The sequence below is a fragment of the Macrosteles quadrilineatus genome, unplaced genomic scaffold (genome assembly GCF_028750875.1).
Source record: "Macrosteles quadrilineatus isolate MER2022 unplaced genomic scaffold, UCM_ALF_1.0 Scaffold_2__2_contigs__length_208266976, whole genome shotgun sequence".
NCBI lineage: Eukaryota > Metazoa > Arthropoda > Insecta > Hemiptera > Cicadellidae > Macrosteles > Macrosteles quadrilineatus.
In genome coordinates, this window is record NW_026542595.1 from 128785427 (window position 1) to 128800505 (window position 15079).

Here is a 15079-nt window from a genome sequence, read left to right on the forward strand (position 1 = left end):
ATCCATAAAAATACAGTACAAACTACGACAGTTTACCTATTATCCATAAAGATAACATAAGAATTGTAAATTTATAGTTTTTTTTTTTTTTTTTCTTTGTAGCCATTCTGCGTGCAAAAAGCTACAATGCACTAAATTATTAGTTTTTCTGAGCTCTACGAAATTGGTTCAGAATTAAAGCGTGATTATGTTTTACAGGTAAAAAATGGGAGAAACCAATTTTTACCCCAAAAAATTCTGTTTCCATATTCCAATAATATTGGTTCCCTAACTCGTTTGAATAACTTTTATACCAAATTTCATTGTGCTAACGTAATATCTAGGGACATCAAAACAAAAAGCAAAGCGGTCTCAGGTCTCGGTCCCACTATGAGACATATTGTATAGCATTTTCCCTATAGGGAAACTTCCAAAAAAAAATGTAACTGACAAAATCTTTTACTCGTAAATCTGCCCGAATTCTTTTATAAAATCCAATTCCTGGTGCACTCCGCATATTGTGTACATTTTGCGCTTTGACACGGAGACAATAGGATGTCCACCATTGGTCTGTGTTATAAATAGCCACTGGAGTCTGACTCGTAACTAACACTGGAGTACGAGATTGATGTAAGGAGTCTCGAAAGACTAACGACCACGGTGTGCAACATTTACCAGACTTACGGCTTTGATTCGCCTAGTTAACTATGTCGTCATTCATTGGCCACTTGAAAAATTCAGAGTATTTCAAATTAATCAACTTGTGTCGCTGGTGTTCGACTTGGGATTTACCACATAAATGTTTGGTAAACAAAAGAAAATAATTAAATTTAAGATTTAGAGAAGAGAGTAAAATTATTTAAATCCTGACAAAATATTTTTTATGAGGTTGGTAGCTTCTTTTACTCTTATATTTACTTGTCCACGTGGGCACGTCTGTGACGTGGGTCTTCAGTCAGTACGAGGAATATTTCAAGCAAAGCAAGGGCCAGGAATATAGGTCAGTAATGAACTCTTCTGATAAATAGTGGCAACACCAGGATTCTAACACAAAATAGCTATATTGGATTAAAAATTCATCAAGCTTAACTGAGCTACCAAACACCGATACTTCCTAGTATTCTGTATTCTTGTATTCTGATTTTTTATCAAATTCAGTATTTATATACACACAAAAGTAGGCTTTCACATTTGAACAGTAATTATTATTTTAAATATTAAAATTTCTACATCATTCTGTTTCTTCACTTTACATTCTAGAGGAAATGATTAACTTTACCAAATAAAATATATTTCTCTTTGGCAGTCTTTATAAAAAATCTTTTGGTTTTGTTTAAAATAACCTAGCATGGGTTTTCTCCATTTGTATTTTTTTAGGGATAAATTTTAGAAATTTTCAATGAAAGGTTGTTAAAATTTCAACCTGTTCAGCCTGTTTTGCAACAACATTATGTTATTTTATGTTTCATATCGATACAGTATAAAGATTAGTAGGAAACGATGGCTGAGGTTGAGGTTTTATTTTTTACAATTAAAATTTTGTCAACAATTTAGTGCTTACATTTTGTATTTTTTATACTCTTTAGTATAGTTATCCCAATTCAATTGGAATATTACTATTGGTTTTAAACTCTAACCTAATATTAATCAAGGACTGTACTTATGTCAATTTGAAATCAAGTACTGTCAAAAGTTAATTCAACGATATTCTTTTAATCTCAGTCCTTATTAAATTAAAACTTAAACGGTGTATGTAGGTAAATGGCTTTTTAAAAATACAAATATCTACTATACAAAGTTTCATTTACAACTACTGGTACAAATAAAATGTTTAGTAAATGTGTCTAAGCTTGCTTTTTTGTCAATGTTACAGCACGCCTAGAGAGGTGGATCGGAGGCATTTTCGACTGGGGCAGACACAAATGGGTGTGGGGAATCACAGGTCGACCAATCAAATACCAGGTACACTATACGTAACTCTCATTATAACCTTTTATGTACTGCCGTCACATCCTAGGGCTATCCCAGAACTGTTGTCACATTACTGCATGCTTAGCTCAGAGTTTTGCAACATTATCACTTAGAATCCATTGGTGATTGGCAGAATTTGAACCCGGGATCTCGGGGACTGAAGTCCCTCACTCTACCATTACATAGCCTTTGCTAACCCCTTGATGGTAAATAATGTCATTTGAAGACAAATCATCATTATCGTTAAATCACACAATATGCAAAAAAAAATTATTTCAAACAATCCCTTTTACAGAAAAATTATTTAATTTCCGAATATTTAAATGATAAGTAAATGTATTTTAGTTTAAGCTAGGCCTATGTACATTTTAGTTTTATTTTATAGTTTTTAAGATCTGACATTTTTAACTCTTTCACCAGCTAACGCTGGATTTATGAAATGTTTTTGTGATAATAAATTAATATTTTATTTCATTTAGACAGTGAAAATGTTTTGATATAAACAACGAAGTGTAGTATTTCCAATGAGACAGATTTATAGAAATCAACACTAAAATCCACTTCCTCCCTTCTGAATTTCATAACACCATAACTCTACAGGTAATTTTATTTACATGGACCCTTTGTCAAAGGTAACACTTGTAGATAATAATCGTTACAAATTATGGGTAAAATCTCAGTCACTGGGTATAACGGAATTTCGTAAAAGTAAAATCCTTACGAAACTAACTTCCTTACGTAAACTAGCTTCAATAGCTAGTTTGACTTTTGTTGTCATTACCAACTAATTTTTACTTCCAAAAACTCCAACTCAAAACTTGTTGATGTCTGTGGGATGTAGCCTGACATATAGTCTATGTTTTTGGATTCATAATCTACTTTTGTGTAAAATTTCAAACCAGTAGGTTCATTATTTTTGCACTCATCTCGGGATGGATAAAAAAACACACACACACACAACCTTTTTTTTAAATCAGACTCAAACTAATTAAATTTTTACTCCAGGGATTTTCTCGCCACTCAAAAACGGGGGACGAGTGGCACTGCATGGCTATGGATCCAGTCTACCTTTACCGCTGGAAATCAGAGAGCTGCCTCAATCGTAAACACTTCATCTGCGAGCTTCCCCTGCGCAACATTGGGGCAAAACCCACCGACATCTACCCTCGGAAACGCAAGGGCGGGAAACATCGGAGGAAACAGCGCAAGAAGATGAACAAGGAACCAAACAGCATTTTGTAAATAGACTAGAATGAAGAGCTTAACGGATAACCTTAACTTGAAAGATAAAAATACACTAGAGTCCTGCTAGTCCGAACCGCCTGTTAAAAAAGCCTGATTTGAACCTGGTAAAAGGTTCTAAGACCTTACAGTACATTAAAATTTATACTGTATTCTGAAATACAAACCAGGGTGTCCAACCGCCGTGAATTTTAAAGACCAGGGAAAATTCTGAGAATAGTAATCTACATAAATTGTGTATGGAATCAAGGAAATTTAGTAGAATTTCAAATAGCTTATAACCAATCGTCAATGAATTAACGACATACGATTGGTTCTCTTTTGACGTTGCCATGAAGTAAGAAGCATATATTACTGTGCAGGATGATCGCGGGAGATGAGTACGGTTTCTCCATGATCTTGAGAGCAATATTATGGCTATTTCAAGTCTTAAATATAAAATTTGGTTTTGTTATGCAATTTTACTGCTTTTTTAATAATTTTAATAATTTTGTAATGAGAGCAACAGTAAAGTAAATAAAAGATAGGTCTTCAAAAAAATACTTACACTTATTTTTTTATTCGCCTGTTGGGTCTGACGATGATTGGAGTGTCCAATCAAAATCGATCACCACTTACCATTTTTTATGTATATTTACCGTATTGTGAGTTAACAGTAAAAGCTTAAATATGTATTTTAAGTGTTATTAGACGTATCTTTTATTTACTTTCCGTAAATTTAGTAACACGTACAATGCTGATCAAGAAGTTATTTAATGAGTACAGTGTCCGGTCACTATTAAGATTAGCAGGACTATGGTGATTCTTATTAATAAGACCTCAAGATATGGACCTGTAATTTGTAGACCTTGTACTTTAATGTAATTTAATGAAATTAACTATAACATTTTTAACCACCCACCTTTATGTTTAGTTAGGTATAACTTAGGAAGTTGGATAGAATAGGTATTGAATAGATTTTTGTGATTTTATTAGTGTGATAAGAAAACTATTGCTTTATACTAATACCTGTAATTGTCAAAGAATAAGCTAAGCTAAGAGACCTTTGTTATGTTAACGGAATGCTTATTTTATTTTTTGAAAATTTAAACAGATCACTATTCAAAATTAATTTTAAAAATGAGGGCTGATAGAATGACATAATAAGAGAACATCTTCCATAACCTATGAACTTAAACATAGGAATTTAAAAACGTAGGCCTAACTAAAACTGTTTATAGTGAATACGGATATTGGTTGGGTAACATAAAATTTCGTTACCATATATACACTATAGTATTATCTGATATGTAAGTTATTATGACATAATAATAATAATATTAAACATTGTGTTCTCTGTGATTTTACTTGTTGTAAATTAGTTAGAAGCTATTATTAATATTTTTTCTATGGATTTCAAACTAAAAACAAATACTTCAATTTCTGTATATCAGAATATCACCTTACCATAGTAAGAAGGCTCAATAGAGTGACAGAAAGCTTTCTTAAGAAGTTACAATGACCTAACTCTTTAATTTAAATATTATTATTTTTTCTCAACGGTAGGCCTAAGTAGAAACTATAATGGAAAACTAGTAAAAGCTGTTTATTACAGGGGATCATATACTAAATTATTTATATTTTAGAAGTAAACGCACATAAGGTTCCAAATACTTTACTGCCAGTTAAACTATGTATAATATATTTTATCTTGATGAATGTATAATATGTGTCAAGTAAGTGTGTTTATGTATTTATATTTTGTAAATGTGTTTAGCTTAAGCTTTTTTGAGAAAAATACAAAGATTAAAATGAAAAGCTGTCTAACATATTAGGCTTGACTTTTCCCAAACTTGGCTTCACCAAACGGGCAGTTAAAACCCTTATTTAGTTGTCAGCTGGCTCAGCACTCGGTGTAATTTTCTGGTTAAATCATGCCAAAGTGTATAACTAAAAAAAACCCTCTTCCCTTATAAATCATTTTAAAACAAGTATTTGACATCCCATACCCATTTTAATGTAGGCAGTTTTAGAATTAAGATGTGGGTAGATGGCTTAACACGTTCAATGTGATTGCGAGATGGCCGGTTGCGGCCGGTGGCACGAATAGCTAATGCGCTGCATGGATGAATGCACGAAAACGTTAAATTTAGTTTCCTGCAAATGAGAGACATATACTGCGTCCCAATTGTTGAGGATGTAGTTTTACAAGAACCCAACAGATAGCAGCACTAAACAATACTACTAGCCAGTCCTCAGTACAGCAAAAAGCGATCAAGCACACTTTTCGAGGTTAGGTTCCTTCCACAATGCTACAGTAAATTCATTATTTTTATAATGCATGTCATTAGATCCAATCCTACGCCCCACACTACAGCAAATTTGTAACCATCTGATCTGAAAACGAATTATAACAGATTGAAGTACACTGGACTGGCACAATAAGCGGCGAACAAAACAAAGTCTGAACGTGTTAATCAACTACAGTATGTTCTATTTGAATGAAAAATTGATTGCAGCTGATCCATATAGATGGGATGTCTACCGTAGTATAAAGATCAATTTATACCAATGATGTAATTTGTTTAGATTTTCCATATCTATGCTGCATAGTGTCCACTATTACCCAAGTTCAAAGGTCTGACCTCATGTAGAAAAGTTGGAAGTTGTAGCACAGGTACAAACAAAAATTTAAGGGAGGACATTATTTTAAATTTATTTTAACAGAGTTCAGAACTTAATAGAACACACTCAGGAGATCCAGTAAATACTAAGCTGGATCCTAAAAAACTTAACCTAAAAATAACTAAAAGAGTTAGCCATCTACCAAAGGGTTAATCAGATGTTTAAATCTCCGCAACAGCAAAAAAGTTCGCGAAAAAAATTTCCACGAACAAATTCATGATTTTGCCCCGATCGCAAGAGACAAAGATGATGTCTTGGAAAACACAGAATGTTCACAATTTTATCGAGACCGAGAACAATATCGTTTATTTTCAACTTTGTTTTGTGTTCACTAGTTTGCCACAAAGTCACTTAACCTGGCTATAGCATGACAGTTATTATTTTAAAAATCAATACTTTGCAAAACCACAAATATTGGACCCGACCTGAATTAGGCGAGTCATAATTTTTTACCCAATCCAAAGTAAAACAGTTTAAGCCGCAGACCCCTAACATTATCATAAAAAATCAAACAAAATGGAATTATTATTTATTTTTAAATTAACAATATGTTGTTTTCTTTCTTTGAAAGGTAGGTTTGTACCTTTATTTTTTTTAAATCGCCTTCCACGACCAATTAGGCCGGCTTGCACCATGCTCTACTAATCACCGAACTAAAAGCCATGGTGGCGGCACACACGGAAAACTATTGCCAGAGTTCACTGACACCAAAACAGCCTTAAACTACAATCGCCTGGAGAGAAACTTCATGTAGCCATCTCTAACAGATTATAAAACTAAAAACCATTCGACCGTCAACCCTTAAAAATGTACAGTATAGTAAACATGTTAATCCTACCTTGATATATGTACACAGAGCGTCACCCTTAGGCAAGGAAGTCTCAGGATCCAGGTAAAGCTTAACTTTCATCTTCTTCGTTGTCTCGTCTCTCATCACCAAACCGCACTTCTGCATCACGTCGATAAACTCCTGCTCTGTGATGTCCAGTGGCAGTCCGCTGACGTAAACTTTGGTCGTCTCTTCTTCTTCTTCCTCAAACCAAGCTGCAAATCAGATAAATTAGTATCACTATTGATTTTAAGACAGCAACAACCTAGGTACATATGTGAACCATAATTTGAATACAAAATGAATGTAGAATGGGGTGACAACAGCTTTCTTACTGACTAAGATACTTCTATCCCTGGGACCATTTACGTATTTATTTTGGAAACTAAATCATGATCATCAAATGCTAGAATGAGCATTAAGTTTTATTTCTTACTAAAGCACTTACTGTAAATTACAGTATCAACTAGGAAATTATAACATAAAAGCAAGTATTTCATCAGGATTTAGAATTGAATTTTGGATACTGTATTCATCCCACCGATATGGACCAGCTGTCCCAAATTTGTTATTCTAATAGAACGTAGCTGAATGAGCCAGTCACATATACCAGAAAATTTCCCATATTAGTAAGAAGCAATTACCGTAGGTCTCATGGTAAGACCATCCCCATGTTAAAGTTGTCGCCAGTTTTAAAATCAAAATCATAGTAGTTGATGTGAGCCTCTGACAGATTGCGCTGATCTTAATTAGCCTACTAATACACATACGTTTTTCCAAATCAATACAATACAATACAATACAATATTCTTTATTGTTAATTCGTCAAGAATTACAATAGTGTCAATACAATAGTGAATTGTACATGTTAATTTTCATAAAATTCCTTTATTGAGTAGAAGGGTCTTGCGATTAGCCACTTCTTCAGCTCCTGGTGTAGCTTGTTGCCAGTCAGGTCTCTCAGGTAGTCAGGTAGATGGTTCCTCAGCTTGCAGCCGGTGTAGGAAGGTTTTTTCTCCCAAAGAGTTGTTCGGTGAACTGGTAGTGCAAATTTGGAGCCATGACGGGTGTTGTAGTGGTGCAGGTCTTGGTTTCTTGGGGGGTTTATTTCATTCACATACTTAATGGTTTCAAGTATGTAGAGAGACACCACTGTGAGGATTCCTAGGTTTACGAATGCTAGTCTGCAAGTCTGTGGTGGTACAAGGTTGGCGAGGGCTCTTATGGCTTTCTTTTGAAGGACAAGAATTCGATTCATATTTTTTGTTGAAGTTCCTCCCCACACTGTCAAGCCATATCTAAGATGCGACTCTACCAGTGCGAAGTAAGCTGTTTTGGCCACAGAGAGTCCGCCTATGTAGTTTATCCTTCTGACGACATATATTCCAGTACTGATTTTTTTGCTTAGGTGGTAGATGTGCTCTTTCCATGTCAGTTTGTTATCAAGGATAACACCGAGAAATTTTGTGTAGTTTTCTATTGTTACATCCTCTAATTGAGGGACTATGTCTTTTTTCTTACTGAAATTCAGAGTTGTAGTTTTTGTGGGATTTATTGCTAAGTCATTGTTCTTTGAGTAGAGGATAGCTTTATTTAAGATCGATTTTGAGTTAAGGTAAAGGCTTTGGGCTGTGTTGTCCTTGATCAAAATGGTTGTGTCATCTGCATACATGATTGCAACAGCATTTTCACTCTCAATTTGTTTGGGGAAGTCATTAGTCAATAAGATGAATAGAATCGGGCCTAATACAGAGCCTTGTGGAACTCCTCTTGTCAGCTTGCTTTTTGAAGATTTGAAACTTTCTGTGACTTCATTTGATGAGTTTTTCAGTTCCACGACTTGTGAACGTCCCGTTAGGTAGCTTTTGAACCATTCTAGCGCAGAGTTTCTTATACCGAGTCTTTCAAGTTTCTTGCCTATCAGGTCGTGGCCCAGGCAGTCAAAAGCCTTACTGTAATCAAGGAAGATGGCGGAAATGTATTGTTCGTTTTCTATCTGGTCTAGGACGTACTCAATTAGTGCTGTTATAGCTGAGGATGTAGATTTATTCTTCCGAAAGCCATGTTGGTTGTCAGTTAAGAGTTTGTTATGATTAAGATGTGCCATTAATCTAGCCAGAGCAATTTTTTCTATGATTTTAGAGAAACTGGAGATGAGAGAAATGGGCCTGTAGTTTTGAGCATTTTCAGTTGGTCCTTTTTTATGTTTGGGGTATATTTTACTGACTTTTATGGCGGATGGGAATTTGCCTTCTTTAAATGATTTATTTATAAGATAAACCAGAGGAGAGATGAGTTCTTGAGAGCAGTGCTTTATCATCTTAGAGGAAAACTCATCTATTCCACTTGATGTTTTGGCTTTTAGGGAGTTTATTATCGTTTTAACTTCTTTATAGGATGTTGAAGTTAGGGTAAGGTGTATTGGGCAGACTGGTTCCTCTCCACTCAGCACTGTTTCAGGGTCTATAACGATTGCTCTGTTTTGGTCAAGGGTATTTTCTGCTATATTTGAGAAGAATGTGTTGAAGTGTTCGGCCATTTCTTTTGTGTTGTTTGTGAGTTTGCCATTTATTTCTAATTCTGCAAGGGTTTTCTCTTCACATTTTCCTTTCCTTTCCTTGTTTATAACTTGCCATAGTGCTTTTGGTTTGTTGTCAGCTTGTTCTATGAAGCTAGCTGTTGAGGACATTTTTAGGTTTCTTAGTTTCATGTCGTATATCCTTTTTCTATTAATCATTTCTAATTTGTCTTCATTTCTGTTCGTTAACTCAAACTTTTGCAGAGCTTTCAAAAAGTTCTCTTTAAGGTATTTTGCTTCAGGATCGTAGTACTTCATATGTTTTTTGTTTTTAATAATTTTAGTTTTCTTTAATGGGCATGTATAATCCAGTGCTGTTTGAAGAATATTATGAAATTTGTTGTAGGAGGTTTCAAGATTGGGTGAAGAGTAAACATGTTCCCAATTTTGTAGATGGAGGTGGGCCTTCAGATTGTTTAGGTTTGTGTTGTTTAGGCTTCTTTGCATTACAAATCTTTGGGAAGTGTCTTCTTGGTGTGTTTTCAGCAGGCACAGCTGCGCAGTGTGGTCAGATAGACCAGTATGCACAACTTGTCCAGTAATGTACGCACATGGTATGTTTGAGCATATACAGTCTATTGAAGTGGCTGTGTCATGGGTTATTCTGGTGGCCTCTAGAGGAAATCTCCAGATGTTTTGTGTGGTTAACTCTTCTTCCAGCATGGTGTTTTTGGAATCTTGGGTGAGCCTGTCGATATTTATGACACCGATAAGTATTATGTTTTTCTTGTGTACTTCTTGTAGTTCTAGCGTGTCTGATAGGAGGTCAAGGGCAATTCTTGCATTTTCGATTGGTGGTCTATAGATTCCCAGAATGTAGATATCCTTTTTCTTTGTTGTCTGCATGCGAATCATTGCTGCTTCGAATATTAACTCCTGGCATGTGTTTGATATGTTAATAGCTGATACTGTATCAGCAAGGGATTCCTTGGAATATATTGCAACACCTCCAAGTTTATGTTCTTCTCTACTAAAGTGGGTAATTAAAGAGTAGCCGGGAATTTTTGTAGCTTCTAGCTCTGTTTTTTTCAGTCCGTGTTCAGTCAAGACTAGAATGCTTGGTTTCGTGTCATTGAGAATATGGTGTAGTCTGTTCGTCTTTGTAGCAAGTCCTCTAATATTTTGGTGCATTATTGCTACACAAGAATTATTTGGAGATTTGCAGATTTTTCTTTTGCTTTTTTCAGGCTGTTTGTTTCTAAAAAAGGGGTTATAGTATGGGGCACTGTAGAGTGATTAGATTGTTGACTTGAATTGGGTTCTTGCAGCTGCTCATGTTTCTGTTCTCCTTGAGAAGAGAGGCAGTCCATCTCGGTCATGTTTAGTCGCTTGGTGTGTGACAGAATATTCTTTTTATATAGGTCTATATTTTTCCAAAAGAAGTCTTCAATGGTCTCTCCCGGCTTAAGAAGCTTGGCGGTGATCGGGGGTTTCCCTGTGTTCTTTGGTTTAGTTGATTTGTTTGGGGGAGATATAGTGCCCTTGAAAGTAGAGCAAACTCCTTTTGGAATTTTGATGGCCTTGGGTTTTTTAATATTTTGTTTTTTTGTTTGTTGTGGTTGACTTTGGTGTTCTGGTGCTTCTTTCCTCAACTTGCTTTTTGCTATTTGCAAGGAAACACTGAAATGGGTTTTCTTAGTAGTTGCCAATTTGTTGTTATTATATGAAACTCGTCTTGGTGTGTTAATTGGCTTGCAAGGAGTCTCCTTTTTCTCAGTTATTAGTTGCTGGGAATCTTCTACTGTTATTTTATCTTCTAATTTCTTCATTTTTGACTCCATATTATTCTGTTTTTCTTTTAGGGCCTTTAGTTCAAGTAGAATTAGTGTTTCTGTGTTTGATGCTTCTGGATTTTTGTTGTCTGAAACTGTGGTTTTGTTTGTGAGGTCCTTCGCCTCTGTAGTGGTTGTCTGTGTGCTTGTCTCTCTGAATGATTTTGTAGATTCTTCTCCGGTGTTTATTCTGCTGCATGTATTTTTTTGCCTAAGGCATTTAATTTCATTCTCCATGTCCTTTATTTTTGTGTTGAAGCTATTAAAAGTTTCTTCCCTGTCTTTGTCATAATCTTCAAATGTTTTTGTGAGAGTGTTTCTCAGGCTTACTTCCTTTTCCAATTGGTGTTCTAGTTCAGTTATTGTTTCGATTAGGTCGTTGTTTCTAATTAGAATAGTATTTTTCTCATCTTCTAGTTGTTCAATTTGAGCGTGGTAGTTCATGATGTCGATGGTTTGTATGTTTGTTAGTTTCTGGGCCAGACTCGAGTTTTGTTGAGTCAGGTTGAGTATTTCTTCCATCAAACTGATGGAACGGTTTATTATGAGCTATAGCAACTGTTATGACCCATCAACTATATCAGCAACAAGAAATAAGGTAGAAAATAAATATTAGACACTAGAGCTTCTTCTGCCAATTATTTTTTTTGACAGGCTGGGCTCTCTGAAGCCGTTGCCATCTTTCTGCGACAATGTCACACTGTCACCCTTGGCCACAATTGGATTTCACAATTTGAGTAACTGTTGTCAATAAGGTGATAGGTAAAAGCAGACTTTTGTTCAACTTTTTTGGTACTGGTCAAAGTATTCTTCATACTGTATATTTTCGACTGTGCTGCCCACAATGCGCTTTGACAATTTTGCGCTTGCAAAAAAACTAGGCCTAGTCAGCTGATGGAAATTTTGGACTACAGACAGAGGTAAAATGGACTCTTTTGGTTTCTCAAAGAGGTATAATAAAAACTAAGCCTACCTGGTGTTTGAGGAGCTTTTCTTTTTTCAGCATCTTTCTTCTGCGGTTGCTCTTTCACTGGTTCCGGTTTTGGATCATTAGCATTAGGATCAACAAATCCATAACTCATTTGGTACTTAGCTAAGAAATCATCATCCACCTGAAAATATAAATGAATTTGTAAAAAATTACTGTGAAATATGAGCTGAGACTAACCGCTGTAAATTAAGTCTCCATTGAACTGTTGTCAAAGCCTATAACACTGGTTCAAATCTGATACCCAACACCAAGTTCCTTACTTTATTCACTACTTTTCTATTAGCAACCCACTCTTGTGCGACAATTAGTCTTGTCATAATAGCTTAAGATTATGTGAGGAGACATCTACACTTCTGCCAAGTATATATCGCATTCTGTCATTAGGTTTCTGTGAGATGAGACAAGGACAACCCCTATTTATATCCCTTTCCAGGTCACAGTCATGTTTGTACAAAAAAAAAGTGTTTGATCATAGAAAATGTGCTTTTATTTAGAATTTGTAGAAAGCCATAGACATAGACAATTAGAAAACGATGCCAGAAGCAGGTGTTATTTTTCACTAAGAAAATTACCCTTATCAGTTCGGCAATACTTTCAGTCTTGCAATCCGCATGTATTTTCCTTAGTTACTGCCTCGAACAAGATAACAGCAGCTGATCTACAAAGTTCAAAACATCCTAAACAATGTGCAAATGTAGACGACCACATCCAAACTAATTACACTTTTTACAATAGATTTCCACGTCCAAAAATTCTTGTATCACTCACGTCAAACGTCATAAATTTCTAATATTACTCGTATCTGTTAACTGACCATGGACTTCAAAAGCAAGTGGTGACTTGAGAGATCTAACTAAAGCCCCGTTCACACGGGGCGAGTTTACAAGCTACACGGATTTTTTACACGCAGCTCGTAAAGTAGCTCAGTGTGAACGACGTATTCGCTCAAAAGCTGCTTGTGAAAAATCCCTGGAAAAAGTTGACTCTGCGGCTACTTAACACGCCAACTCGCCAGCTGTTGAGCGAGTATGCGTGTAAAGTAGCCCAGTGTGAACACAGTTGCTTGTGCTTGTGCGCATGTTATTCAAAGATGTCGGAGGATTTGGTTCAAGCCAGCTACTGAGCAAGTGGAAAAAGCATCGTGTGAAAGACTACAAGCGCACTCGCCAACTCGCTGGCGTCTTTCTATACGTTGGCGAGTGGACAAGCTCCGTGTGAACAAATACAAGCGCACTCGCCAACTCACCGGCTTCTTACACACTGGTGAGTAGCTTGTAAACTCGCCCCGTGTGAACGAGGCTTAATGCAATACATACTTGGCTTAGCATGGATTTTCCTACAAATGGTTTTTGGCTTTTGTGATGATATTAATTGTTGTATAGTGATAGATACGGGGGGGGGGGGGGGATGAAATACAAAACAAGGGTGAAGGCAATGCTTTCAGAAAATACTTACTTGGCTACAATGGTAGCTCTATGGGGACCATAATTGACAGATAGCCCCCTTACGATAAAGAAACACTTCTGGCTATGTCAGGTTTTAGAAACGGTTCTCCTAGGAGGGAGAAAAGGCCACGACCAAAACACAGTTAGTGCCTATCCATAATAGAGGCATCAAAAGGACTTCAAGTTGTGAGCTGGCAAGAAGAGCATTGAATTGAAATTATAAGCATAGAAACGAGGCAAGCTATATAATTCTGCAATCAGTTAGTGAAATACTGCTAAGGGACATTGGCATAGTTGTTAGTATGGAAATTAATTAATCGAATTATTAAACAGATTTGTTGTCATGCTGCAGCAAAAATGGCTGTTTTCAGTAGGTGAATTGCAGAGCTAATGAAGTTATTCTTAATCCCTAAGTTATATTAAATAAGAATCTAGAAGGAAATGGAAACAATGACCCTTGTAGAGAAAGATTCGGAGTACAAAGAGAATTGACGAGAACGTTGGCGAGGCTAAGTACTAGCTTGGGTACAAGTGGCCATGGCAGTAAATGAGAATCAACTAGAGTCAAGAACATAAGCTGATTTTGTATATAGTAAGAATGAAATATAGTATAATAGTAAGAATCAACACATTATCATACATCAATACAATACATTTCTTGACACCAAAACGACAAATGTGACACCCCCCTGGGTTTTGGGGATGGGAGTGGCGCAGAACAGTCAGGCTTCGTTCGTCTCGGATGTATTTATTTACATTTCCACATATTTCATTATAATCAAGTTTTCACGTTTCATTCTAATTATTAGTTATATATTTTGAATAATTCATTTGAGACTTACAAACCCTGACTATTCAGATTCTTTGATACAAAAACAAATAAGAAACAACACAAAATGTTCAAGCTACTAATCGATCGATAGACTACTTACTTGTGGAAACCAAGCATTCTTTTCTTTGTCCCAAAAATATTTGGAGCCATCGGATGGATCTGTGTAAACATGAGTGTCATTTTCAAAACTGTAACTTCCTTGAGACATGTCTTTTGAGGTTATGTCATCTGGGTTTTTTCTTTTAGTGTCGTCTTCTTCTTCTTCTTCTCGTTTTTCACTAGACTCCTCTCTGTCATCAACACTGACATCCCACTCTTTTTTATCTTCATTCCACGTGTATTTTACATCTAAAAGATTTTTAAGTAACTTAGCTTACAGTGAATGAAAATTAATGTTGGGTGAACATCGATATATGACTCTATTGGTTAAAGACGGACCAAGGTACGTAACCTATTATATATTCAATAGTTTAGGTTTGATATATTACAATGGAGTTTTCAGATATAAAAGTTTTGCTGTCCGAAATGTTTACGGTAATAAAGAATTCAAATAGGCCTATAAAGTATCAAAGAATTATATGTTGCTGAAGTTAAATACATATTAAACAGTTAATTTGACAGGTTTTATCAAAATGATCTTAAAATAATAGCCTTCAATATCCATGCTATAGGTAACATGTAATGTTTATTTCATAGCGTTTCTCATACAACTTTTTCCTGAGGTACAGTTCCCAATGTATAGTAGGGCACAATTGTAACGGGAAATCGTAGAGCGT

The 15079-nt window shown here is 35.6% G+C and overlaps 2 protein-coding genes across 2 annotated transcripts in view; one reads left to right on the forward strand and one right to left on the reverse strand.

The window, feature by feature from the left end:
- Positions 1-4927, forward strand: part of LOC128986149 (lithostathine-1-beta-like) — a 32117-nt gene extending 27190 nt beyond the window's left edge. The window contains exons 3-4 of the mRNA XM_054406319.1: positions 1853-1941; positions 2956-4927. Of these exons, the coding sequence (XP_054262294.1) occupies positions 1853-1941; positions 2956-3192 (326 nt within the window). The 3' untranslated portion in view covers positions 3193-4927. The remainder of the gene's footprint in view (positions 1-1852; positions 1942-2955) is intronic.
- Positions 1-15079, reverse strand: part of LOC128986148 (HIV Tat-specific factor 1 homolog) — a 78283-nt gene that overhangs the window by 57331 nt on the left and 5873 nt on the right. The window contains exons 3-5 of the mRNA XM_054406318.1: positions 14404-14651; positions 12009-12147; positions 6695-6900 (exon numbers count right to left, since the gene is read on the reverse strand). Of these exons, the coding sequence (XP_054262293.1) occupies positions 6695-6900; positions 12009-12147; positions 14404-14651 (593 nt within the window). The remainder of the gene's footprint in view (positions 1-6694; positions 6901-12008; positions 12148-14403; positions 14652-15079) is intronic.